Below are 26930 nucleotides of genomic sequence, written 5' to 3'. Positions count from 1 at the left end.
GTCACCGCATTTTTCCCCTCTACCAGCTCCAACAATAATTAATAGCATTCATTTTGCATCAATAGGCCAACCTCTACCCCAACTGGGTCCCACATTGAATTAAAACCACTAAAACCTCCCCAGTATTAAGTTAATGGTCCCATCATCCAACCTTAAACAGTAGGCACCACCATGACTCTCCCTCCCACCCCTCCCCCTCCCCTCATACAGCGTTCCGCCTGCCCTGGCTCTCTGCCAGCTCCAGATGTTATATGTAATTCTAACATAACTTCAATATTAAATTTATTATCCAGAACTCTGTGTTTGCTTGTAAACATGCCTGTTATAAGCACCCAGAAAGTACAGACTGATTGCTATGCATAGGGGAGTGTAGCAGCTATTTTTATAGGACTAGTTGCTGAAACAGGAAAAATACCAAAATGCCCATAATATAAAATGGGCATATTTATTCTTTAATAATGCAATACGAATTACATCCTATTGTATATAATGGGCAACTCTGCAGAAAAGGCAGGTGTGTTTAACAATTAAAAAAACATTTATGATTAAAATAACATTAATAATTTTAAAAGGTGCAAAAACGGATAATCGCTGTAATTTCATCCTCCTCTCTTTTCAAAGAACAAGTTTTGGAGAGCCACGTCTTGCAGTACATTTTGTTAAGCAGGGAAGCAAATCAATATGCTAGTCTGACATTTTACACAATTACCCAGATAAATATTATAAAGCAATGTGTACAAATGGCATTATTTTTCACTTTCAGAAAGGTCACATTGTCTTATTATCTGCTCCATTATTTCTAAATCCACTCCAAGCTTCTGTGGCTTACGCAAATGTTAAGTAATTAGTGTCTGCACTCACAACGCATGATATGATTACTAACAGCTCTGTACTAAATGTGCCATATCTGAGACAGTGCAAACAGCTTCAACTGCTTGTCCAGATAACTGGTGGTTAGGACATTATATCATGCATAGTTCTTTCAGGGGCAATGTTTACATTAAACATCGGGTTAAACTAATACATTCTTAATTTTGCTTCCAGGTGGGGGCTATTCTCAGTGCCAGAGCAACTATGGCTTACGCATTTTACCTTTTTATGGCTGCTTACCAATAGCCATTCAACACCTTTCTTGGTACAGTTCTCCTTTTTTTTTATATACATGAAAAAAAAAGTTAATCAGTATCACAGATGTTTAGATAGTTTTCTCCTGGTGAAGAAACCGATGGAACATTTGCAATTTGCATCCCTAGAAGGAAACAATCTGCCAAAGTACTATTAACTTTCAACCTGTGCTGCTGAAATAGTGTATACACTCCAAGTCAGATTCCTGGTATTGTGGAAACCAGCCATTTACCCAGAAGTAAATGCTTTACATTATCTGACCGACAGTCTGCAAAATTACTCAGGGTCCTGCAAACTTAAATTGCAAGTGAAATTTGCTGTCTAGTGAAAACACCAACACTGAAAGAAAGCAAAGTAGAAAGTCTGTGTGGAGTTTGTATGTTCTCCCCGTGTTTGCGCGGGTTTCCTCCGGGTGCTCCGGTTTCCTCCCACACTCCAAAAACATACTAGTAGGCTAATTGGCTGTTATCAAAATTGACCCTAGTCTCTGTCTGTCTCTGTGTGTGTGTTAGGATATTTAGACTGTAAGCTCCAATGGGGCAGGGACTGATGTGAATGAGTTCTCTGTACAGCGCTGCGGAATCATTTGCGCTATATAAATAAATGGTGATGATGATGATGATGATGATGATGATGATGATGAAAGGGTCAGAACATCTTAAGTAACATTCTTTATAATCCATAATAATAAATCCCCTACTGTTTAAGTAGTAGTGGTCTTTCTCTGATTATGATCAGATCTATTTTGCAGTATGAATAAAACAGAAAGTTACTGTAAACGGAGTGTCTTTATGTCTTTACTTTGAACACAGGTCACAGACGTAATGCAGTCAATGTTAATACAGGTATCACCATAGGCACAGGTAATGCTGGTGAGATGTACTGCAGAACTAAGAGTTAGACAGGCAGGGGTTAATACAGAATAGTCTGACACTGGTCTGATTGAGTGAACAGCTCACAGTAGCAGGTAGTGAACAACTAGAATGAAGTTGCCAGAATCAGATCACGATACCAAGGAACAGTGGATCAAACAGGAGCTAAAGACTTGGTAATACTGGTATCCGAGTATAACAGAGGGAGTGCAGCTACAAGGAGACTGGATTACCTGGTTAGCCACTTGAGCGGGATGTACTGGTGTCCAGGTACAAGGATGCCTGGATTGCCAGGTTAAACTGGGAAGCTGAAGACATGGAGCACATAAATATTCATTTACTACAGATAACCGCAGCATTAAATGCTTTCACAGGGTGAGTGATGGAGCTAATCTCAAATTTTAGATCTGCAGCTTTTTAATTATAGCATAATTTACTTTCATTCTTACCTCTAGTTCAACTGAAAGTAGTTTGTCCAACACACCATCAAATTCTATTACCACTAGCCAACCGAGGCGAAGTGTACACACAAGGGTTGACAGACAAAGAGGCCAGAATAGCGAACCCAGAAGAGCCAAGCTCTAAAATTAGAAAAGAAAAACTTTTTACTGTGATATTAAAGAACCTATTTTGATACCTTTATTAAACATACAGCATTGTTAATATTACAAATGTTGCCTCTCATCTGCAATCATTGGACAGCCCCCATTTACCTCCAGGCTGTCCACAAGGGTTTCCTGAGAAATGGTCTCATTTGGGTATTAAATGTAGCTCACCTTACCGATGGAGCACACTCTGCACCATTGGAGTTCATCCAAGTAAAATACCTTCAGCTGAACCAGTGATTCTTAGATTATTTCTAGGTTAGGCACTCACCCTCTCCCCCATCCCCCCCCCCCCCCAGATGCCTGCGAGCCCTCCTCAGGCAGAGCATGATTTCCTCAATTTACAACAAGCTTTTAGGCTCAATGCCAGAACTCCACTACAGACATGAACATGAATGGGAGTTGGACCTTGCCCCTCCCTTGAGGAGGCATGCTGGTAGGAGATCATGGATAGAATATCCCGCATCTCGAGATTGACATTGATCAAGGAAACAGTATATAAAGTCTATTATTGATGGTACTACACCACTGAGGCGCTTAACAAAATGTTTCCCAGAGCTGACAAGGCTTGCGGGAGGAACTACAGACCACTAGGTTTCCTTGTTTTGGAATAAGATCCACAGACCCCTAAACCTTATGATGAAAGCTTTGATACCTAGAGAACCATAGACCTTTCTCTTTCATATATGGACAGCACAGTGGCCTAGTGGTTAGCACTTCTGCCTCACAGCACTGGGGTCATGAGTTCAATTCCCGCCAATGGCCTTATCTGTGTGGAGTTTGTATATTCTCCCTGTGTTTGTGTGGGTTTCCTCCCACACTCCAAAAACATACTGGTAGGTTAATTGGCTGCTATCAGAAAATTGACTCTAGCCTCTCTCTGTCTGTGTGTGTGTGGGTCTATGTTACGGAATTTAGACTGTAAGCTCCAATGGGGCGGGGACTGATGTGAATGCGTTCTCTGTACAGTGCTGCGGAATTAGTGGCGCTATATAAATAACTGATGATGATCCTCCCCAAAACTTATGTTTTCACCCAAATCCGGGGCCCATGGCTTTTCAGAGAAGGAAAGAGCCACCCTTCCCACACCTAAACACCCAATTTATAGAGCCCTCTCTTCTCCTCTTAACTTCCGTTTTAGTTGAAACACTGATTTCTACTTCTCTCAACACCCACCACATAATAACTGTCTGTTCTGGGACTGCGTGTTTCACCAGACAGCAGTGTAGTAAATTCCCCCCCTGAAGTGTCCTCTATAGCAGTGTTGGCTAACCTGTGACACTCCAGGAGTTTAGAAACTACAAGTCCCAGCATAGCCTTCCAGCAATAAGCTGCTGTATATTGGCAAAGCATTCTGGGACTTGTAGTTTCACAACACCTGGAGTGTCACAGGTTAGCCAACACTGCTCTAAGGGAATGTTGGGGTATGTATTTTGGAAGTGTCTTTTTAGCACTTATCAGAATCTTGTTAATCAAAGGGTACATACAGCTAAACATCCTACACTTATGTAAGCATGTCTCAGTTGCCTTCCAGTTTTCCTGGATAATTTCCAAGATTGCTTAATGTACCAGAAATACTTTGTGTCCTGATGTATTCTCCAAACATTTTATCTTTATTTTTGGCCATCATTTCAATATTGAAGAGGTGATTAAATGTTGTTACCTCACATTCCTCCACATCTATGTAAATATTAGAATGACCATCCTGATTCTTGCTCTTGGACACTTCAGGTGTTGCTGACCAAGCTACTGATAAGGCTAGTGCCACATTGTCCTGGTTTTGGACAGATTTCTCCTGTTATCTCTCTATATTGTTTTGTCTTATACAGTACAGACTATGTCAATGTCATGTGTTTACATTCTTCAACCCCTTCCTCCTTTTGCTTTTCCATTTCCTCTGACATCCTAAACAAAATATTACATGTGTCAGGGAGAGCACCATATAACATAGAAAGACAAAGTAATAAGCTGTTGAGACTTACTTAAGAGAACAAAGATCACAGCAGGAACAGTCTGTGTATGCAGCAGAGCAAATACTATATATACTAACCTGGTTCTTAAATCTGCCACCTAACTCTGTGACCCCACCTGCTGATCTCCTTGGGCACCAATGATAATAGCCAGCACATTGATGATGTCATCAGAAATAGACACTGCCTCAGCACACTCTGGCTTCTGACGTCACCGTAAGGGACGAACTTGGAAATAAGTTACCCAGTCTTTTGGGAAGATATTAGTGCTCCATACCACAAACACCAGACGATGCAGGGATGGCCGCATGATGAGGGCCAAACACAGAACATAGACCCATCACCTGCGACAATAGACAGAACCTTGGAAGGCTATGGGTGTACGGGGTATAGATATGACTTTAGGAAGGTACCTTTACATAAACATCTGACATACAACCTTCAAATATTTAAATTCTCATTAGGGCATACTTGCCAACTTTTCCTCGTTAGCTTCAGGAAGATTGTCAAATTTTGGCCAATTACAGCAGGGGCAGGGCTAAGATGATGCAGTATTTGCATCATTTAGACCGCCCCCCGCCACTTATCTCTTGCAGGGGCGAAAACCGGGAGGTTGCCCTGCTCTTCCGAGAGCCCGGGAGGTCTCCCAGAAATGCGGGAGTCTCCCGGAATAGGCAACTACGCGCTAAAGAAAAGCAGCTAATGAATCTCTAGAGATTGAAGTGTCTTTTACATTTCTATCCAAATTACTGAAGTCATGTTGTCTTACCTGTCAGTCTTTGATTAAATCTTGGTCTCCATGAAAATGGCCACCTCTATAGGCATTAATACATGGACATAGAACACAATTTCTGAACTGTGTCATCATGCCACAGATGGCGAAGCCAACCACTTCTTGTAGTGGCTCATCATCAGGGAGAATGCCAGACTCTTCAGGGACTGCGGGAGATCACACCTATTTCAGGGAGCCTCCCTGACATTCAGGGAGAGTTGGCAAGTATGTATTAGGGATGTTCTGCAAACTGTACCACCAATTGCAAGCATTGCTAGGGAGAAGCTTGTGATTGTGGGATTGCAGAAAGAAATAAAAAAACACTATCCCTAGTTGGAGGAAAAAAAATATATATTTAAAATGTTTCAGGTGTGTCTTTTCTTTATGGCTGACCATATGGGGTGTGAAGTAATCTCTAATGGAAAATGCCTGTATGCAAGTCAGGATCACAACTTCATATCTAGACCCGTAGTATCATCATCATTTATTTATATAGCACAACTAATTCTGCAGCGCTGTAAGGACTGATTTCTATCTGTTACCTCTATATGCTTTTGTTGGCTGTTGCTGAAGAAATAAACAGTATTTTGCTGCACATACTTTAGTAATCACACAATAAACTTTTACATATTACCTGTAGGCCAGTTTCGTGTTGCATGAGATTTGAGACAAGTTACATAGCTGTGAGCCTGTGTGTGTGATTGGCAGCCATACTTGTTTGCCCTCAAGTTAAAGATATTCTGAAAATGAGATAATGATTTGTAGAGAAGAGCTAAGATGTCAGATGAATGTTTAAAAGGTACTTAACTTGCTATTTAAAGATGAAAAAACACTTTTTATGTGGGATTGCTGCTTTAAGATACAAACTGCTGGTGTCTTATAACCCTGTATGACATCATCCATATACTTATTGCCAGGGGAGGGCTGGCAAGTCTCGACTCAGCAGCCTATTAGAATAATTTTAAAGGAAAAAAAAATGCAGGTGGCCCAGTGACCAAGCCCAAGGTAACCCACTATGGGACCGGCCCAGGGGGGGCAGATGCACCCTGCCCCCTAGCCCAGCCTGACCCTACTTATAACTACTGCAGCACTAAGGGGTCTATTTATGACCCTTCGGTTTTTTAAGTTGAAACTTTTCAATCCTTATCTCCTTCATAAGAATTGAAAAGTAACGGCAACGTATTAAAAAAACATCTCAGGGACAGCAGTGGCGGTAATCTGCTGTCCCTGAGAAGTGACTCACCAGTGTATCGCAGTCTTTTCTCCTTGTTGAAAGCTGCGGTGATATTTTCTTGTATTTGTTTGGTTACTGCGCATGCGCCGACCGTAAATGCTGGACATGTGCACAGTCATCTCCCACTGCGAGTGTGTGTTACGGACAGCACTACCGAAGCTTCAGTAAAATAATTAATGAATGGTATGTACAATGTATTCTGAATCATTGTTTCCATTTTTTTTAAACTCACTTTTAAAAAAACGTGACATGGAGAGGGATCACATGATCCCTCCACACATGCGCTGTCCAGCTCTGCTCTTCGGAGCAGAGCTGACAGCTAAGAAAGCTTTCAGCTAGGAAAATGTGCGCCAGCTTCAGATGGTGTACATTTTTCATGTAGAAAATGAGAAACATTTCAATGGCCAAACTTTCATATATAGTGATATTGAGCGCTCCCCATACACTGTTATGGGGAGTGCTCAGAAAACTGCTAATAGGTGCAAAGCAGCAGATATCTAAGATATCTGCTGCGATGCTAGAATAATACATAAGGATTTACCGGTAAAGAACCGAAAACAACAGTTTTCGGGGATTTACAAGGGGGGAAAACTTTGATAAATAGGCCCCTAAGAGGGGTATTCAATTGTTAGCGAGATCCCCGGAAAAACGAGTGCTCAAAAAATATTACCATTAATACGGTAATATGCGCATAAATACCGTTAATACGGTAGTTTACTCGCTGAATTTCTGCAAGATGAAATTCAGCGAGTAATTACCGTATTAACGCTAATATTTTTCGAGCGCTCGTTTTCCGGGGATCTCGCTAACAATTGAATACCCCCCTAAGTGTTAACAGTTAACTACATTGAGCAGACTATTGTTTCAACAAAATAAAAAACATACAGCAGTTATTACCTGTCAAATTCTGTTGTAGCGAATAGGGAAGCATTTGTGATAGCACAGACTAGTATGTTGTCAGTACCCGGTAAGTATACAGACACCTACTTGTCATTCCAGGGAGTATTCTGTTCTCTTGAGCGCAAGGGAGGAGCTGAAAATAACCAAAATGTCATGAAGCTAGGGTGACAGATTGCATTATATGTGAGGGGCTCCATTAATTCTCGTTCCCAACCCAGCTGTTGTGGAAAACTGCATGCATGTTGCGGGGCATGCTAGAAGGGACTGATAGCTACACAACACATTTCAGTACTTGATAACGCAAATGACAGGTGGGCGGAGCCCACATTTCAAGTGTGTGACAGGCCTATCAAAATGGCCACTGAGCTCTATTTTTGTTATAGTCATATTGTTCTGTGTGTATTGTAAAATGCTTATCTGATCAAAGGCTGGGCTGACATCTCCACATATTATGCCAGGGCTTTGTCTCAGACACTTTCTGCACGTGAGCGGGAATATAGTCTCTTATTAGTAATGTACCAATAGAGAGTCTGAAAATCTGTTCATACCCTTACATATAAGTTGATTGCAAGGCCCTTTGTTCTGAGTATAAAACTGGAATGCACCCAGAGAGACCCTTGTCTCATGACTGGTCCTTGTTGAAGAAGGGTGCCTGTGTTTTTCCAGCTTTCGTGTGAAAGAGGGGTCCTGGAAACTGACTGTTACTTGAATATTTTGGAAGCTAACTAGTTGATTTACTTTCACTATTATATTATGTTTAATTTAAAAGTAAAGCTAAACTTCACAATAAATTGTGCACTCATGAGTCATGAACTTTTTGAAACCAAAAGAACCTCATTCAACCTGGAACAAAGTGGTGTCCAAAACATCTTTTCAAACTCACCATACATGCCTGTGGAATCTCTAGCTCACAAGTAGATAGGTTGGAAATTGTTAATGATGTAGGCAGCCCTTGAAACATGGACTCTGCCTACCTGTATTTTGCAAGATATCACCAAACTCAACCTTGCCGATGCCCACCTACTGCTTAAAAACTTTGTGAACTAGTTTGGCAGGTTATAGTTAACCGTGGGCAGCACAGGGACACAGATGTTAGCATTGTTTGAACACAGTGCTGGGTCATGGGTTTGACCTACCCAAGGTTCTGTCTGTCTGGAGTTTGTAGGTTCTCCCCATGTTTGCGCTGGTTTCCTCCCACATTCCAAAACCAAATTGGTTGGCTAATTGGCTTCTGGCAAAATGGACCCCTGTCTGTCTATGTGTGTGCGTGGTAGGTAATTTAGAATGAATGTAAGCTCCAATGGGGAAGGGACTAATATGAATGATTACATATTTGCTGTACAGCACTGCCAAATATGACTGGCGCTATATATAAAAACTATAATACTATAAATTAAAATATATATAAATATGCATTTATTTTTCCAACAGAGGGCAGCAGAAAAGCAAATAACAATTTTCAAAGGCTCTTAACAGACAGGATCACATCAGCAATTTGGTAGGTAAAATGTATGTGGAGGTCGCCTTTAATTATATAATTGCTTTTGCACTGGTGGTTCATTTAGCTGAAGATCTGTTTACTATGCACAACTGTCAGAAACACACAGCCTTGTATGATTAGCTATAGAGTTGAGCAGCCTGTGGTGTATCATTAATTTTTCCTCACCTTTTTACTGACCTTCTTAATTAAAACCTTGTAACATGTCTATTCTAAATCTGTTTAAGAATGAATACTTCACAAAAAGGAAAAAAAAAAGACATCTGCTTCTAATATAATGTGTTAAAATGTGGCAGGATGTCAAGAAGGCCACAAAATAAGTGAACAGTATAATGGAGCCTGACTCAGTATTCACCAAACAGAAGAGGAGGAATGGAAAAACTATTGTCAATGCCAGCTAAATAAGGTGGGGGCTTGCAAAAACAAAAACTCGAATAGCAACACATTAAACAGTCACAGTTGGGTAAATACTTATCATATGTGCATTTTGGTATAGATGAACACTGAAATATATAATATATATTGTCCATTAATACATACGTAATTCAATGTATTATTTTATTCATGATTTCTGGGCATCACTTGTTCTAACAAACTGGCACATAACCAGACAATAAAAAAGCAATTTGGAAACGTTTATTCCAGGTGTGCAGATCACATCAAATCCTCCTCTCCACCTTCCCAACGGTTAAGGTGGCTATAACTTTAATAGCGAAGCCATAATGTGAAGGAGACTGGTTTGCTATTTCTTAACGCAATAATTACTTTTCAAATTCAGCATTAAATATATGCGGCTGTTGATAAATGTGCCCCTAAATGTTTTATACTATAGCTTTGTTTACCCGTATACAATATCGATCTTTAGTGTGTGCACTGATAAATAATGTAGTCATTTGGAAATATCACTAATAGAAGTACATAATGGTTTAGTGGTGAGCAATCTGTATATCTCCAACTTAAGCCTACAAGTCCTTCCATCCACTATGGCACGTGTAGCTCCACTACAGCGGGTGATACACAGATTATTCCCCAGTTGTACAAGCGCGGAGTCCACCAGGTTCGATGTGATGACGTCACAATCACAAAACCGATCGCAAATCTATCACCTGCTCCCTACTATAGAACGTGTGCGATTGTTGGCGATAAAGTGGGCGTGTCATCGGCATGGAAACGCACTCTGTGCGGAGCTGAGCTCAATGGAAGGAGCCATTAGGACGTCAGCTCTGATCCGCGAGGTAACTATGGGAGTTTGCTGGTGTGGCAGTGTCTGGGTACATGACTGAAACCACTGTCTCCTGTAGAGTAAGATTACTGTTCTGCTTATCGATTTTGTCTATTAGTAAGTTCTGTCCTAACACTCTCCAATCAGCCCAATGACAACACTCTGCAGAAGAAACTGTAATCCTGTCACACGTGTTAAAGTAAATATTGAACGAAAATATGCCCCGTACTTCATGTGAACAAAAACAGTATAAAATAAGAGACGTTAACCTGCCCTATACAGCTCCTAAATCTGCCCCTGTATCCTGACTGAATTTAAATGGGCTCAGTTTACATGTATTAAAGTATAGGGCTTCTTTTATCTTGAATGAATTGAGTCCATGTTACCTCTATCAGTAGTAATATAGGAGCAGACAAATCTATCCCAGTTGCATAGGATCATGCTGATAATGGACTCTGATTTTATTGCTTGAGGGGTTATTGTTTGTTTCTTTAGCTGAAGTCCTTGTTTTTCCTTCAGCTTATTGTATCCTTGCTGCCCTTCCAATAATTCAGGTTAGGGCCTAACCTGAATTATTGGAAGGGCAGGGCTCCCCAACAGTGCAGGTTTTCCATATCTCCTTGCTGAAGCACAGGTGTACTCATTACTGACTGACACATTGTAACAGATCCACAGGTGGTCCTAATCATGTCACATGTGATGCGGAAAACCTGCACTGTTGGGGAGCCCTGAGGACTGGGTTTGGGAAACCCTGGTTAGGCTACCATGGCCAGCAAACATATTTCTTCGATAAATCAAGCTTATACAAGAGCCATGCACAACAGTCAGGTCTCACCTTGTGCTCAATTAGAACTGCTTTGGTGTCTCTTTCTCTCTTTGGATGGTTTTACATTGGTGCTTAAATCAATTTCCATGTGTTCTTTTTGTACTGCTTTCAGCAAGTCTTATCTTTTATTATTTCTTCGTCTGTCCAAGAGAATTTTATACTGCTTGTTTTGGGTGAATCTGACTCTTTGTTGGAAGCTTATTGGAATACATATATTTTCATTTTATATAAGGAAAAATAGGAACAAATCCATACCAGCTACCAAAATATCCAGTTTACATTTATTCTGTTTGCAATGGAACCATGAGCCAGGACTTCCAACACAACCTAAATGGCCTTCCTATAAACTGTGGTTATACTAGTAATGTAATTTTAAAAAGTATATTGTGGAAGCGTCACTAAATGTAAAGTACAAGTTGGGGGGGGACGGGGACATTTTGTAATGGTCATTAAAATCCAATTGTACAATGTTGTAGCAAGGCTGAAACGCATATAGATCTGTCAAGTTCCTTGTAATTGTGCTGATGTAGTGGAAGGGAAAACAAACTTGCAGTGTAGCAGTTGCCTTCAGGGGAACGGGGGATCCTTGGATCAATCTCCCCCATAATATCCTCAGAACTATAGCTACAGACACATCTTCTTGGAAGAGATTCATCCAAACCATTTTTAAAATTTGTTTGAATTTGCCATCATTACTTCATGTAGTAAGGATTTCTAAACCACTCGTACAGTAAAGAACCCTTTCCTATGCTCTCAATGAAACCTAAAACATACTTTCTTCCTTTCACATTTGATGGTCCGTTTTGTGAAAAGTTTGTTGGACAAATAATTTTTGTATTGACCTTGAATATATTATACATATAAAATAGGTCACCAGTAAGATGCTGAAGCAATCAAACTTAATCTCAGTCATTATTGTTGTGCATTATAATGTCAGATTGTTTGGGCCCCCTGGCATTATGGGAGAAAATAAGATGGACTCTTGTTTGAAAGAGGATTGGTGCCTATCTTACACAGGAGGGTCCTTTAGCATATATTGTGTGTTGATGCTCACTACACAGAAAATAAAAAAAACCACTGCTTCAAAGTTTTCACACAAAAAATAAATAAAATATGGGTGCCATTTTTTACTGAATACCTTCAGCTATACACCAAGGTCTGCCAACCCTGGTATGTGAATATTTTCCAAACTATATGAAAATTATATCGCTCATACTATATTACTTCGGGGGCACAGATGTTGGTGCTTGTACTAGCAGCTTTAGTTGATAACTTGGAGCAGATAGCACAAGTGTTCTGAAAACTATAATAACCAATCAGACACTACTGGCTTATGGCTTACATCACATTTGCGCTGACTTCTGAACACTGAGCAATTATGGTTATATAATCTACTGGACATTCAAGAATTTATGCTCTCACATAAGCCTACTAGTTTCCCACAATGTAGACATGCCGAAATAAATCTCACGTCTTTCCAGTGTATTCATTAATTTGGATTTTACTTAATTCCTTGGCTCCTTTTTATCTAGAATTTTTAACCAGCAATATAGTTCAATTTTCTGAATAAAGTTCTGCAGGAATTAGTTTGGCTGAAGATCATATGAAGATTTTTTAATCTTCTTCTGTGCTTTATATATAGATATAAAAAAACAAAACAAAAATAAAACTGTCTGGAATGATCTGGCAGAGGTGAGCAAGATTTCATGCACTTCTCCAAAGAGCTGAACATCCTTTTGTTTCGTGCCCTCATCCAGTCTATAAAATCGGCTGGTGTGTACAGTTAGACCATTTTTTTTCTATCTTAGCCTGCTCAATTTTATATTAAATACATTAGACTTTGAAACGTATCCATTGTAGATGTTTTTTGTTGAAACAATGTTGCCACACAAGAAAACTGTGAACCTTAAGGGCACATTTACACCTAGGGGTATATTTATTAAACTGCGGGTTTGAAATAGTGGAGATGTTGGCTATAGAAACCAATCAGATTCTAGCTATCCTTTTATTTAGTACATTCTAAAAAATGACAGCTAGAATCTGGTTGCTATAGGCAACATCTCCACTTTTTCAAACCTGCAGTTTAGTAAATATAACCACTAGAGGGCTTCTTTTTTGCCCTTTTCATAGTAATAAATTCCCACCATTGGGCTCTAGAATTCTATTTCTCCTGTTACCCTGCGCTACAGTTATAATTGAATGGGAAAAAGCGCATTCTATGAAAGCACACGGCCATCCAGGAAACCTCTTGTTTTTCATGCGTTTTTGGTTGCTTTCCCAGCACACATGAATCTGTTAAGTTTGAATGTTGTTTTTCTGCCATTAGACAGTATTTATTTCAATAGAAATGTTTGCATATCATACTGTCACTTGGGCTATATGATTAAAAAAAAAAAAAAATGGAGTGGCCATCTCCTTATAATTATTTTCTGAGTGAGAGTTTTTATATGTTGTTCGTCATTACGTGTCTACAGTAATACTTATATTTCTATTGCAGGGGAATGTGTGTAATTGATGTAACGTGGATTGATGCACCATGTCGAGCAGACAGCTACATGTATCAGTTGTGAATCCGCCTCCACCAGAGTACATTAATCTCAGAAAGACGGGACGTCTAACTAACCAGCTACAGTATCTGGAAAAGGTTGTGTTCAAGGCGTTATGGAGACACAATTTCTCCTGGCCGTTCCAGCAGCCTGTAGATGCTGCGAAGCTGAACCTCCCGGTAAGTCAGTGATCTGTGAACATGTAACATTAACTGCTTACCTGTCTTACACATCATGGTGGTAGCCATGTTGTGGGCGGAGTCAATTATAAGCCTATCCATTAACTAGAAACATGTAACACATACTTGCCAACTCTCCCAGATTGTCTAGGAGACTAATTCCGGACTCCCGGGAAAGCAGGGCAACCTCCTGCAACTGCCCACTTCCTAGTGAAGTGAGCAGCATTAGAGCTGCCATGATGCGCTTCTGTGAGGATTGTGTCATTTTGGCCCCGCCCACTGCTGTAAAATGATGCGTATGCATCATTGCATTGCAGAGGCGGGGCCAAATGATGCCATTTGTCAAGCACTGCACCCTCAGCCCACGCCACCCGCCTCCCATACTTGATAGCAACAGCCAAAAGCTGGCAAGTATGATGTAACATCACTGTGGCATGAGGTACGAACTGAACCAATCTGCCAAATGAATATTGTTTCAGCTCACAAAATGGCTGCCTCCACATTAAGTCGGTGAGAGGTGCACTTTAATTTTCTATTTAGTTCACAAATACCTCATTGGTTTTGTTTTTGTTTTTTTGTTTCTTTTTGTTTTTTTAGACTTCGTAATGTAGTATCTATGTGAAATATAGTCTCACCATTGTGAACAGGAGTTTAACATTATATTTCAAAGAATTTTGTCAGTGATGTTTGAGAAACAAGACAAATGAATAATACCACTTAGAAAATGTTTTATATTTACAGATTATATAACACTTGGGTTCAAAGAAAGTTTTTATAGTAAAAGTGGGTGTCCAATTTGGGCAAACCCTTTATAGTCTACCCCCTATGAAGAAAATAGGAGCTCTCATACATGAGAGGTTGATAGTGAAGTACCTATATCAAGGCTAGTTTGCCCATCAATCTCGCTCTGGCAGCACATAGGCGACAGAAACAGTCACTGGCTATACAAGTGACAGGATGTGGGTGGAATATGACACAACATTGGAGGGGTACAAGTAATTGTATAGTGTTCACCCAAGTGGGTAGAGGATATTTATTAAAATGATGGAAATCACAGGTCATCTTTCTTTTTCTGGTCTTCGTATGGGGAGGTGGGATATAATTGGTGCTGTGATGATAGTACTGTATTTGGAGGTACAGGTAACTCTGCTGGATACAGGAATCAAAGGGGTATATTTACTAAACTGCGGGTTTGAAAAAGTGGAGATGTTGCCTATAGCAACCAATCAGGTTTTAGCTGTCATTCTGTGGAATGCACTAAATAAATGAAAGCTGGAATCTGATTGGTTGCTATAGGCAACATCTCCACTTTTTCGAACCCGGAGTTTAGTAAATATACCCCCAAGTGTTAAGACAGAAGTGTGCTCAGCAGCTTGGGTACAGGAAATGGTGAAAACATAGGGGGTGTGGTTTGGTGCAGTCATAGACAGGACTAACTACAGCTGAGCCCCCAGATAGCAGGAGCTTGTGGTCAGATAGATATATAGATATATATATATATATATATATATATATATATATATATATTATTCTACTAGAGAGAGACTTGTATATTAAAAATGGATATTGATAGGCTAGGGTTTAAAATTGCAAATAGACCATACTACTAAAACAATACTGGGTGAAAGTTGAATTTTACTTTTTAATAAAGTATATTTCTCAAGCCAATGCCTTTTATTTAGATGTTTGGCTTTAGTTGATCCAAATTCATACATGTTATAAAACCTCTAAACTGTAATTTTATGTGTGTTTATTCCAATCTTACTTTTAAACCAATACGATTTTTAAGAGACTGGTAGTATTACAGTTCCTACCATTTTTTTATCAGAACATTACATCAGTTGCACAGGTGGCTGTAGGTCATAGATCATTGCTCACGTGTTGCTCCATCTCTATAGAGAACGTTATGTTACCCAGTGGGTACGTGCGTTTTGTGCAGATGGATAGTATTGGTTTGGCTCCAGGAATACCAAGGAGAGACTGTAATAATTATATTCAGTATTGATTTTACAAGCTTTGGTTTATTTGGCTCACAATGTATGTCTTGCACTGTATTTATCCCATATACAGTCGTGGCCAAAAATATTGGCACACTTGCAGTTTTTGTTTTCTAATAATGCACCATTTTTTCCAGAAAACTGGTGAAATAAAAAAAAATGATTTTGGTGTCCACATATGTCATTGCTTATTTCACATAGAAAGCCTTAAATGGGCTGGACAAAATTATTGGCACCTGTTATAATTACATGTAATTAAAGCAGATAATTCTTAAGTTTGGATCTAAACTCACCTGTGGTGAGTAGCAAGCAGAAGTGTTGCATGAAGCCATGGTGCCCAAAGCAAGTGCCTGCTACGGTGCTTCCTCCACAGGATAAGGGGCATGTAGGGGCAGGGGATGGGGCGTGTGTGGGCAAGTTGAAGTGGGGGAAAAAAATCCAGCAGGGGCAGTGTTGGACTGTGGGGCGTTAAGCGCCCACTGGGGTTATGCATTGTATATGAAAACGAAACCGTGTTTGTGTATTATGTGGCTGGCTGCCAATGGTGTAACCTTTGGCTCTCCAGCTACAAGTCCCAGCTTACCCTCTGCAGGACATGTTTAAAGCCCATGGCACTGTAGCCCGCCTCTCTGGACCTGGAGGCAAGAGAAAACTTGATCGAAGATTACAGTGTAGCATTGTCTGAGTGGTGGAGAAAGGAACTCGATCAGACAGATTCAAGCTGACCTTCAGACACCAGGTACTACAGTTTCAACTCTCACAGCTCCATGAAAGGGGGTTATATGGCAGGAGGCCCAGGAGGGGGAGTTAAACTTAGGAAAGGCCAACTGGAGTTTGCCAAAAACCGCCCGAAGAAGCCAAGTTCTTTCTGGGAGAATGTCTTGTGGACAGATGATTTGAAATTAGAGCTTTTGGTAAAGTACATCAGCCTTGTTTACAGTAAGCAAAATTAAGCTTTCGAAGAAAAGAACACCTATCCTACAGTCAAACATGGAGAAGGTTCGGGGATATTTTGGGGTTTTCGTGCTGCATCTGGCACTAGGTACCTTGAATGTGTGAAAGGCATCATGAAATCTGGAGATTGCCAGGCCAGTTTGGAGCTCAATGTTGAACCGAGTGTCAGAAAGCTGGTTCCAGAAGGACATTGACCCCAGACATGCTTCAAAAAGTACCCAGGAATGGTTGAAGACAGGACATTAGACTTCAAATCTGGGAGAACTGAGCAGCTTGACTAAGAAGAGTGGATAAAACCAGCAGTAGAGGAAGCTCATCCATGGCTTTTGGAACCAGTTAATTGCAATTAATTTGACCAAGCTGGGCTACAAAATATTAAGTCTAGGGTGTCAAATTTTGTCAATCGCATTCCTTTTCATTTTCTAATTTAAAAGGATATACAGTATTCAGAATAAAAGACAAAGTTCTGTATATTAACAGAGAGTATTGTGAAGACCAAATATTGTTGTTAATTTCAACTTTTGTTTAGAAGAAATTGTGATTTATTTGAAAATGGTGCAAAGGTGCCAATATTTTTGGCCACAACTGTGTCTGTTGATGTGACTGATCTTATAAGAAGCTTATAATCTTCTGTATGTTTCTAATATTTCTATTGCTTAATATATTGTTTGTTAAACAGATTGTTCACTTTTGTACATCTGCCTCCTTCTCTAGGGTAGTAACAAACTGGTGCTACACCCTGGGACCTGGTGCTTACATGCACTATTTCCTACACGTAGCAGGCTGTATAAATGCCAGGAACTGTGCATTTACATTGCTCACTATGCACAGGCATATGATGTGTGTAAGAACCAACTGTGCAATCAGTTGGGAGACAACTTTCCCCTGGAACCTCCAGTACTGGTTTAAGACACGAGATAGAGGACCCACTATAGAGACTGCCCTGTAGCTATGAATGCTGACGATTCAGGTTTCTAGACTAAATGCAGTAAATTGAGTGGCCATGGCTCTTGTCCAATTACACGCCACATTCACATCCTCTTTCCAGTCCTGATGCTTCATTACTTCCACCTAGTCCTTCCTACATTACTGACTGTTCTCTCCATTACAAGATGTGAAACACTTAGGGGTATATTTACTAAACTCCAGGTTTGAAGAAGTGGAGATGTTATCTATAGCAACCAATCAAATTGTAGCTGCCACTTTGTAGAATGTACTCAATACATTATTAGAATCTGGTTGCTATAGGCAACATTTCCACTTTTTCAAACCCGCAATTTAGTGACTATACCCCTTAGTCTGGTGCTGATGAGGGCAAGGGCTGTGACCCTGACTGCAGTACTATGTGGGCATAACTAAAGGGGTGGACAATGCCTCTAAATACAATGAGCTCTAAATGATAACATTTATTGACCTATAATTTGAGGCCATGGTTTTTGACCTACTATGAGGAACTGCCAAAGTAATGATTTGACGCTGTAAAATTAATATTCAGATAATGCCAGCTCATGTGCTTCATGTCCACTGTAAGATTAATTTCTTGTACAAGATACATAGGTGGCCCTTCTTTCAACTCTTAGGGGCGTATTCAATTGTCAGCGTGAACGCTGAAAAGCGAGCGCTCAAAAAATACCGTTTATACGGTAATATTGCGCGCGAAAACCGTTAATACGGTAGTTTACTCGCGGAATTTTAGCTCAAGGAGCGGCGAGCTGAAATTCCGCGAGTAATTACCGTATTAACGGTAAGATTTTTTGAGCGCTCGTTTGTTAGCGTTAACGCTAACAATTGAATACCCCCCTTAAGATTTTGGTGCCTTTAATACATGTCACGTTATTTAGCTTAATTTGTAATGTAATAACTAGGCCAACCAAATATGGGTTTGTAAACCAGTTTTTCCGAATAGTTGCTGTAATGGATGTATATGTGTAAAAGGTCTGTATTAAAAGCACTAGTTTTTCTCAACTTACTGCCGTTCATGGCATATTGAATTTGTCTTTTAATGGCACACTAAAACTACTACTTATGTCTGTAAGGTTAAGCAATGCACATTAATTGTCTGCTTTTTGACAGGCTTTCCCAGCTAGTCTGTTTTTCTGAAATTTAAGGAAGAATTGACACAAGGGGTAAAGATAGAAAGGTTACTGTATCAGAACTGCAACAGCTGATATATATATTTGCAGGCTATATTTACCAATCAAAATACCTGAGCCTTAAAAATTATTTTATTAATTACTGAGTAAATTACTATGTAAAGCTACGTCTACATAGTGGTGAACGAGGGGGGAGGGGGGCATGGTCAACAATGTTTGCCACAGGAGAAAGGCAATATAGGAATTGGTTATATAGTAACTTCAAATCCTGTACAAGTCATTCATTCCCATGTAAATTAGTCCACTAGAATTGTTCTTTAAATTCAAGGGATAACCTCATGACACTTATGAGTTTTCAAACACTGCTAACTACATAAAATTGATAAATGTTTTTCACTTCACATTATTTCTTTGGAATTTGTGTGTGATCACGTACAGGAGTCTTACACAGTTGTCCGACTCGATGATGGCTCTAATGTTTACTCCAGAGGTCTGCTGCAGACTCTGAGCTATAGATTACACTATAACTTTGTTACTGTCTTGCCGCAAACTATTGATGATGGAAGAGAAAAGCTACAGAGCTAACTGTAGCTTCACCGTATTGTAACTTTTATGCCAACAATAAAACGGTAAAATGCAGCTTATTGTGAAATGTTATCTAACAAACTAAACTAAAATATTCCTTACGAATATAAATTATGTACAGTTTCTCAATAAGCTTTTTATACAATATCTAAGCCTGCTAGTGATTGGAGGGGCCATTTGTTATATTCGGTGATAGGTAGAGGATTATGTTTTTGTTACTGTGGGTTTCTTAACTATATTCTTTGTTGATTTTCAGGATTATTATTATATTATAAAGAATCCAATGGATCTGACTACTATAAGAAAGAGACTGGAATACAATTACTACACAAAGGCTTTGGACTGCATGCAGGATTTCAATACCATGTTCACAAATTGTTACATTTATAATAAGGTAAAATGGTATTGGAAAATTAACAAGTTGAATGTATGATCTTCTTGGAGTCAAATGCACCTCTGTTAAAAAAACAAAACAAAAAAAGAACTCCCCACACCTGTTTAACTGAAGCCTCACTTCATTACTCTGTTCTGTGGACACACAGGTTGTGCTGAAGTGCTTTGTGCTGCTGTTAATTTACTTAAATTGGCTATGAGGTGTTCTAGACCTGCCCACTTCATTTCCTTCATGTACATTCATTTTGAAGAATGACTACAGTAGGTTCTCTGACTGTAGCCCTGACCACAACCCAAGTGGATTAGTACAATCAAGATTTAAAGAATCAAAGTATATAGCCAAAAGTAGTTTGCATGTATGATTGGATCCTTTTTTCATGGCATTGGATTGCTTCTTTAAAAAAAAATATATTTTTTTTTAAAAAAAAAACAACATGACTCTCTGTGGCAGGCAATACGAAAAATCTTAGTAATTACCATTTTCCTTGGTTTGTTTCCTCAGACTGTTGGTGATTTATAATTGTGCAGTGTGTCTCCAATGTAATGACACCGTAACATTACACGTTATGTAGTGAGCAGAGAGGCTTTGGAACTACTCTCTGAGCTCTGTGTATTGTAAGATCCTCTCCATTCTCCCCACTGCCATCACATGCTGTTGGCCTGTATGTGTAACTGGCAGCCATACTGGATGCCCTTCCAGAAAGATATTAAAAAGAAAATAATGATTTGTAGGAGCACGGCTAAGAAAATGACTATTTGATGCTGAAAATGTTCTTAACTTGTTATTTAAAGAAAAGGGTTTTGGAGGGTTTTTTTTGTGGGGGATTTTTTTTCTGTGTTCAGTCCATGGTCACTTTTAAAGTGTTATTTTCTACCAATTTCAAGTGGTCCAATTTTTTTAATTTAAAATTAAAACTATTCACTTTATTTTTTGGGGGGATGTTTTCTTTCGCTACATCCAGTGCCGTTCAGGCTGTTCTACACTTGTCTGATATGTTGCTGTGATCTCCTATGTGGACTTATCCAGCGACTGGTGCAATGCATTACTGCTTGGTTTTGTGATTTTATTTTATTTTATTTTATTTATTTATTTATTTTTATTATTATTTTTTTTTTTTTTTAAACTTAGATATTACTTATCATTGTGCCTTTTAATTACACAGAAATTGTATAATACAGCTATCCTAAGGTTGTTTTTTGAGGGTTTTGTTATATTTTTTTTCTGATACCTTTACATACTAACAAATCTTCACACTTCTCTTCAAACTCTTCTTCTTTCTCCATCATCCTATTTCTCCTGCCCCTATTATGATTTTCTCTTCACTACTCCCCTCCTCACTAGTCTGAGGGTTCAGAGGGTATGATTTGTAAGGTGCACTCTCATTCTCTTCCTTTTGAAGGCCACACCTATTTGATTCTCTCCATGCTCATGTTGCTATCATTTATCGCCCTCCAAGTCCAGTTCCCAATTTCTTGACACCTTTGTGGCCTAGTTCACTTATTTCCTATCTGTTGATCTGTCTACTATCATACTAGATGATTTCAACATTCCTATTGGTAAGCCCAATGGTGTCTTCTATCACAAACTTCTCTCACTTACTTTGGTCTCTCCCAATGGACCTCCTCTCCCACCCACTGTGATGGACACTCCCTTGACCTTGTCTTCTCCCGTTACTGCTCCATCTCTAGTTTAACCAGTTTAGCCTTCCCACTCTCTGACCACAACCAAGATGTGATTATATGGTGTGCATCTTTACTATATCATGCAGCGAAAAAGTATGTTGGGGGACAATATGTATATTGTACCTGACATTCTGAAAATAATAATGTATGGATTCCTCCGCAGCAAATATGTGTCATGCATGCAACATACCACACTTAAAGTCTACCTCATGTGCTGCTCTGTGCAGATAGATGCTTTACATAAGGGCACATCCCTTGTGCTGCATGTAATCCAATCAGGGGGAAAATGCTCCCAAAAATTTAATTTTCACATCTCCACCTGCCAAATTTTGAGCAGATACACTAGAGTAATTGTATTCAGATAATCCTGATATGCTGAGAACCGCATAAACTCCATATTGTTTTACTACAATACTGCATCATTGCTGTGATGATCTAAGTACTACAAGTGCCATCTTACCCAGTCAGTCAATGGCTGCCAGGGCTTGCTGGGACTTCTAGTTCCACAGACATGCATAATGATTTTAACACTTTACACCCCTGTGGAACCCCCGGCCCCGCCTGCGGATCATGCAGGTTTCACATTAATGACTGGGGAACCACACACTTCGTATCTTACTGTTATAGTGTAGTCAGCCTAGTCTACAAAACTGGTGCTGGTACTGCTGTTAGTTTTTTTTTTTTTATAGGGAATTCGAATTTTGAATAGATGATTTTGCAATGTGTGTTGAGTCCCCCAAGTGGTCAGTACTAGTACTACAATGAAAATAATAATAGTTTATTTGGACAGTTGCGTTATGGTAGGGAAATGCGTGATTGTAACTAGGGAATGGCACAAACCATTAAAATGAGCTGACATTCTGGGTGTCTATTTTAGGCTTGTTACATCTGTATTCACAACTAACATTTAGAGGCAGCAGACTTGTCTCTCTGTGGCACAAAGTATGGAAGTTGAAATGAGTTTGTTTGACTTTTACTAGAGTATTACGATGATGTGCAAAGCAGAAGCAATGATAAGCAATGCAGCGATTTTGTATTTTCCTATACCCTCTATATGAACCTTCTCATGAACATAACAAATGTTAATATCTTGATATCTTTATACCATTCACTTTCTAAAAACACCTATACTTTTCCTGGAATATTGAGAAAAAAAATTGTCTGCCCATGTGGAAAATACATATACTAGACACTAATGTACTATTTATTGCAGCCAGGAGATGATATTGTTTTAATGGCACAAGAACTGGAAAAAGTATTTATGCAGATAATTGCTAAAATGCCGCATGAAGAAATTGAATTATCCGTTGTTGGAAACAGAAGTGTTAAGAGTAAGAAAAAAACATCATCTGAAGGAGGTAATTTTTCCATTGAAAGGTGCATGCATCAAGTGGTTTGATGGAATTTTATATATTTGGTATAAACCAGAGGATAAATGTTTGAATTTATTGCATTTTCTCTGATTTATAAATGTACACTCCTTTATGTTGTGCCTGGTATTGGTCCTCACTAGCAGCTTGCACAAAATATTTCACTAAAGCTTCACACTAGTAACTCGCATGATTTGGTAGTTATCACATGGCAACCTCCGGTTGGCACAAGGGGTATATTTTGTTTACACTTCCCCTCAATCTGCTGGTCAGGTTGGCAGTGCACAAACCACCTGGGATCTGAGTATTGCAAAGAAAGTGTCAACAGTGGTGGGTTCTGCTTTACAGTACCTTGAAATTTGTATGCTGTTAATTGTAATCAGGGCCGATGCTAGGGTCCATGGCGCCCTAGGCACTTTGTCAAAATCGGCGCCCCCCCCCCACAAAAATCGCTTTACCTTGCCTCAACACCGCCGCCTCTCTGCTCCGTCTGCTCCCCTCCGCTCACTGACACTGTCGGGCCGTGATGATGATGATGTCACGGCCCGACAGTGAGTGGAGTGGAGGGGAGGAGACAGAGCAGAGAGGCGGCGGTGGTGAGCAATAGCCTCTTCCCCCCCCCCCTCTCCGTGGATGTATCTGAATGCTGTGCGGCGGCCGTGGAAGGTCAGCGGTCGCCGCACAGTTTTAAAGTAATTTTCATTCTGTGGCGCCCGGCGCCCTAGGCAAGTGCCTAACCTTGCCTAATGGGAGCGCCGGGCCTGATTGTAATTATGACAACGTTGCGGTAGTGGATTGCACACTCTGCCTACGCGGTGGTTTGGAAATGAATGCAAAACAAGTGCTGGCATTCCTCTACATTAGAAAGATTCAGCAAAACCCGCATGAAGAAGATGATCTTGGCCTTGCAGATAAAGTGTGACTTTTGCTAGAGAATTATACTACAATGCATATGAATAGGCAACTTTTTCATGTTGATTACCTGCAGCACAATAATGCATGTACCATAAGAAAAGTATATTGAATGAGCCTAATGTACAACACTAAAATAAGATAAAAAAAAATCTCTAGGCTTACACAGAGTTGTTCGGTCCTTTCTATGTATGTACTTTTTTTGGAAGGAAAATTTTGAGAATACTAATAATTTTACCTAAATATAATAGAATATCTATTTTCATGCCTCTTTCTTCAAGCTGCTAGAAAATTGTACATTAGGGGCCTGAGTCATTAAGATAAGTAAGGCAAAAAAGCAGTAAATGTCCTCTGGGACAAACCATGTTACAATGCAAAGGGTGCAAATTAGTTTATTACTTTGGATACAAGTTAAATACTGGCTGCTTTTTCATCTAGCACACACATACTTGATGATTCTATTTTTACATTGAAATGTAAAGTTGATCTAGGACATGTCCTACCTATCCCAACTATAAATCTGTCCCCATAGTTTAAATGTACCTCCCCCTCCAATGCAACATGGGTTTGCCCAGGTGCAAAGTTACTCCTTTTTTTATGCTTTGCTCTCCTTAATGACTCAGGCCCCTAGGTGTTCAGACCAGCTGCATTAATATATCTTCTAGAATGGGGGATAACCACAATTTGTATTTCCTGAGAATCTAATTTCCCCTATTGATAGTACCGCCAGCACTCCCAAAGCTATATATAAATGGCTTTGTTTAACTTCAATTTGATAGTGATTATAATCTCCTCTCCAGTGATCTAGAAGTGCCTCGTATAGGAATACTACAGACCATTCAATTCAGTATTTTGTCCTAAAGGGAAACCTGTAAATCATTTACATCCATTACTAATGACAACACAGGGAGTTGTACTGTACTTGTGTCCAGCTTCAATACTAGTCTGCCATCTGCTGACAGTTCAGATGACTTATTGTATTTCTATACTAGAATATTAGTTTCTCAAGGTGTGTGATGTCCAGTATCCTGCCATCCACATAGAATGTCATGTATTGCTGTATATAAATACAAGCTAGTTTCATATGCATGTTGCTGGGAGTCTGATTACCCAGCAATGTGAGATCTGTCTGGTAAGTGGTTCACAGGTAAATAGGCCATTTTTATTCCTTGCTCAGACAAGAGTTCTTGATAAAAAAAAAAAGAGACTGCTTTTAATTTGTATTAATATATTGTGCAATGCTGTATGTGCTCAGATAGTAACGTTTACAGGAATATTTAGATGTGGACATACAATTTCTCCCCAGTATATTGCACAATATCCTGTGTTTGATATGCATAGTGCAGTGGTATATCATTATCATCGATTTCATATCTGTGTTCATTGGCAGCAACACACTGATCAGCCCCTGATAAGATTCTATGAGTAAGTTCACTAATGCTCATGTAGAAACGTCCCTAAAAAGTATTTCCTGTTTGCAGCTGTTAATAACTGGTAGCGATCATAATCTGAACAGTTGTGTGTAAATACGGCCTTGTCCATATAATCTGACCAGTAGATGTTCATTGTAGATATATCTTCTTAATGCACCAAAAATAGACTTCCCAGTACAATGCCATTCATAAGTTCCACTATCTCGTTAGACATCTAATCGGAAAATACTGCCCATTTATAAACCATTCAAAAAGAGATTCTTTCAGAAGTCTCACCTTTCCTGCAGAACAAGTATGGGATGCTGAACATCTAGAAGTCAATAAGCTGTGGCTCTGGTCCAATCAGAGCTCTACAGCAATATATGTGTAAATAATTATGTGGGCACTAAAGGTTATGAAGGGTGGTATGTATACAGAGGGAACAAAGGTTTCTTAAGTGTACAGATACTTAGTGCTTTAAATGGGATTTGTAAAAAAAATAAAAAAAATAATAATAATAAAAAAATATGTTCACTGTTCTCAAATGGAGACTTTTTTTTTTTTTTTTTTTTTGTGGTTTCATTTATGTCTTTAAATTTAATTGCAGAGTCTCGAGATGAGGTTGAGCCCACTCCTATTCCTAAGAAAAAAATTCCCTCTCAAAAAATGCACAGAAATCCGTTTCCACGTCCGGTCATTGCAATGTTACCTCAGAGGACTACTCTTGTTCCTTTGTCTATTATCCGCCCTACAAATTCAGGCGCATCCTGCCCTGTAACAAAGGTAGGTTACTGTCATATTGCATATGTTATAATGCTTGTGTAAATTATCACTTGTATTAGTAGGATAGCATCACATACACATGGTTTATGCTGTTTTTAAGCATATGGGCACATAATCTATACACTCTTTCAAGCTTCACTGCATCGCTTTGCGTTCATAACACAATGAAATCCGCTTAAATGGGGGCAATTGATCATTATGGAAACAATGTGTATGCACAGACTTTATTAACAAATGATAGCCCATGGACTGTCATCTGTTTTATCAGTTGGTGCATTCCTCAATCTTTGTCAAATCTCTATTCCCCTTGTGGTCATCACAGTGAAGATATAACTAATGTGACACTGTTTAGCATAAATGAGAAACATTATGTTTGGGAAAAGACAAACTTTTATTCCAACTGCAGCATAACTGCATGGCGGTGGGAGTATAATGGTTTGACCACTTTGTAGCTTTAGGTCCCACACTCATTGCAGTAATTGAGAGAAAATATAATTTCTGGATAGTATTTACAAATTTAAGAGATTAATTCAGAGATATATACCGATCAGCCACAACATTAAAACCACCTGCCTAATGTTGTATAGGTCCTCCTTGTGCCAAAACAGCTCTGACCGTCGAGATATGGATTCCACAAGACCTCTGAATGTGTCCTGTAGTATCTGGCACCAACACGTTAGTAGCAAATCTTAAGTCCTGTAAACTGCGAGGTGGGGCCTCCATGGCTCAGACTTGTGTTTCCAGCACGTCCCAAAGATGCTCGATTGGATTGAGATCTGGGGTATTTGGAGGCCAAGTCAACACCTTGAACTCTTTGTCATGTTCCTTAAACTATTTCTGAACAATTTCTACCGTGCGGCAGGGAGCATTATCCTGCTGAATGAGGCCACTGCCATCAGGGAACACCGTTGCTATAAAGCGGTGTACTTGGTCTGCAACAATGTTTAGGGAGGATGTACGTGTTAAAGTAACATCCACATGAATGCCAGGACCCACAGT

General features: G+C 39.5%; 1 protein-coding gene across 4 annotated transcripts in view; it reads left to right on the top strand.

Annotated features, from left to right (window-relative positions):
• Positions 1-10145: 10145 nt before the first annotated feature.
• The window catches only part of BRDT (bromodomain testis associated), a 66006-nt gene continuing 49221 nt past the window's right edge, over positions 10146-26930 (top strand). For 2 of the 4 annotated variants that reach the window (XM_075182389.1, XM_075182386.1), the window contains exons 1-5: positions 10256-10315; positions 13522-13749; positions 19635-19772; positions 22668-22812; positions 25756-25931. In XM_075182389.1, the coding sequence (XP_075038490.1) occupies positions 13561-13749; positions 19635-19772; positions 22668-22812; positions 25756-25931 (648 nt within the window). In that variant the 5' untranslated portion in view covers positions 10256-10315; positions 13522-13560. Of the gene's footprint in view, positions 10212-10241; positions 10316-13521; positions 13750-19634; positions 19773-22667; positions 22813-25755; positions 25932-26930 lie in introns of those variants that run through there. The other 2 variants (XM_075182388.1, XM_075182387.1) reach the window with 2 other exon arrangements.

The sequence above is a fragment of the Mixophyes fleayi genome, chromosome 8 (assembly GCF_038048845.1).
Source record: "Mixophyes fleayi isolate aMixFle1 chromosome 8, aMixFle1.hap1, whole genome shotgun sequence".
NCBI classification, from domain to species: Eukaryota; Metazoa; Chordata; class Amphibia; order Anura; family Limnodynastidae; genus Mixophyes; species Mixophyes fleayi.
The sequence above is the reverse complement of the archived record's forward strand: the minus strand, read 5'-3'. Positions and strand labels throughout refer to the sequence as shown.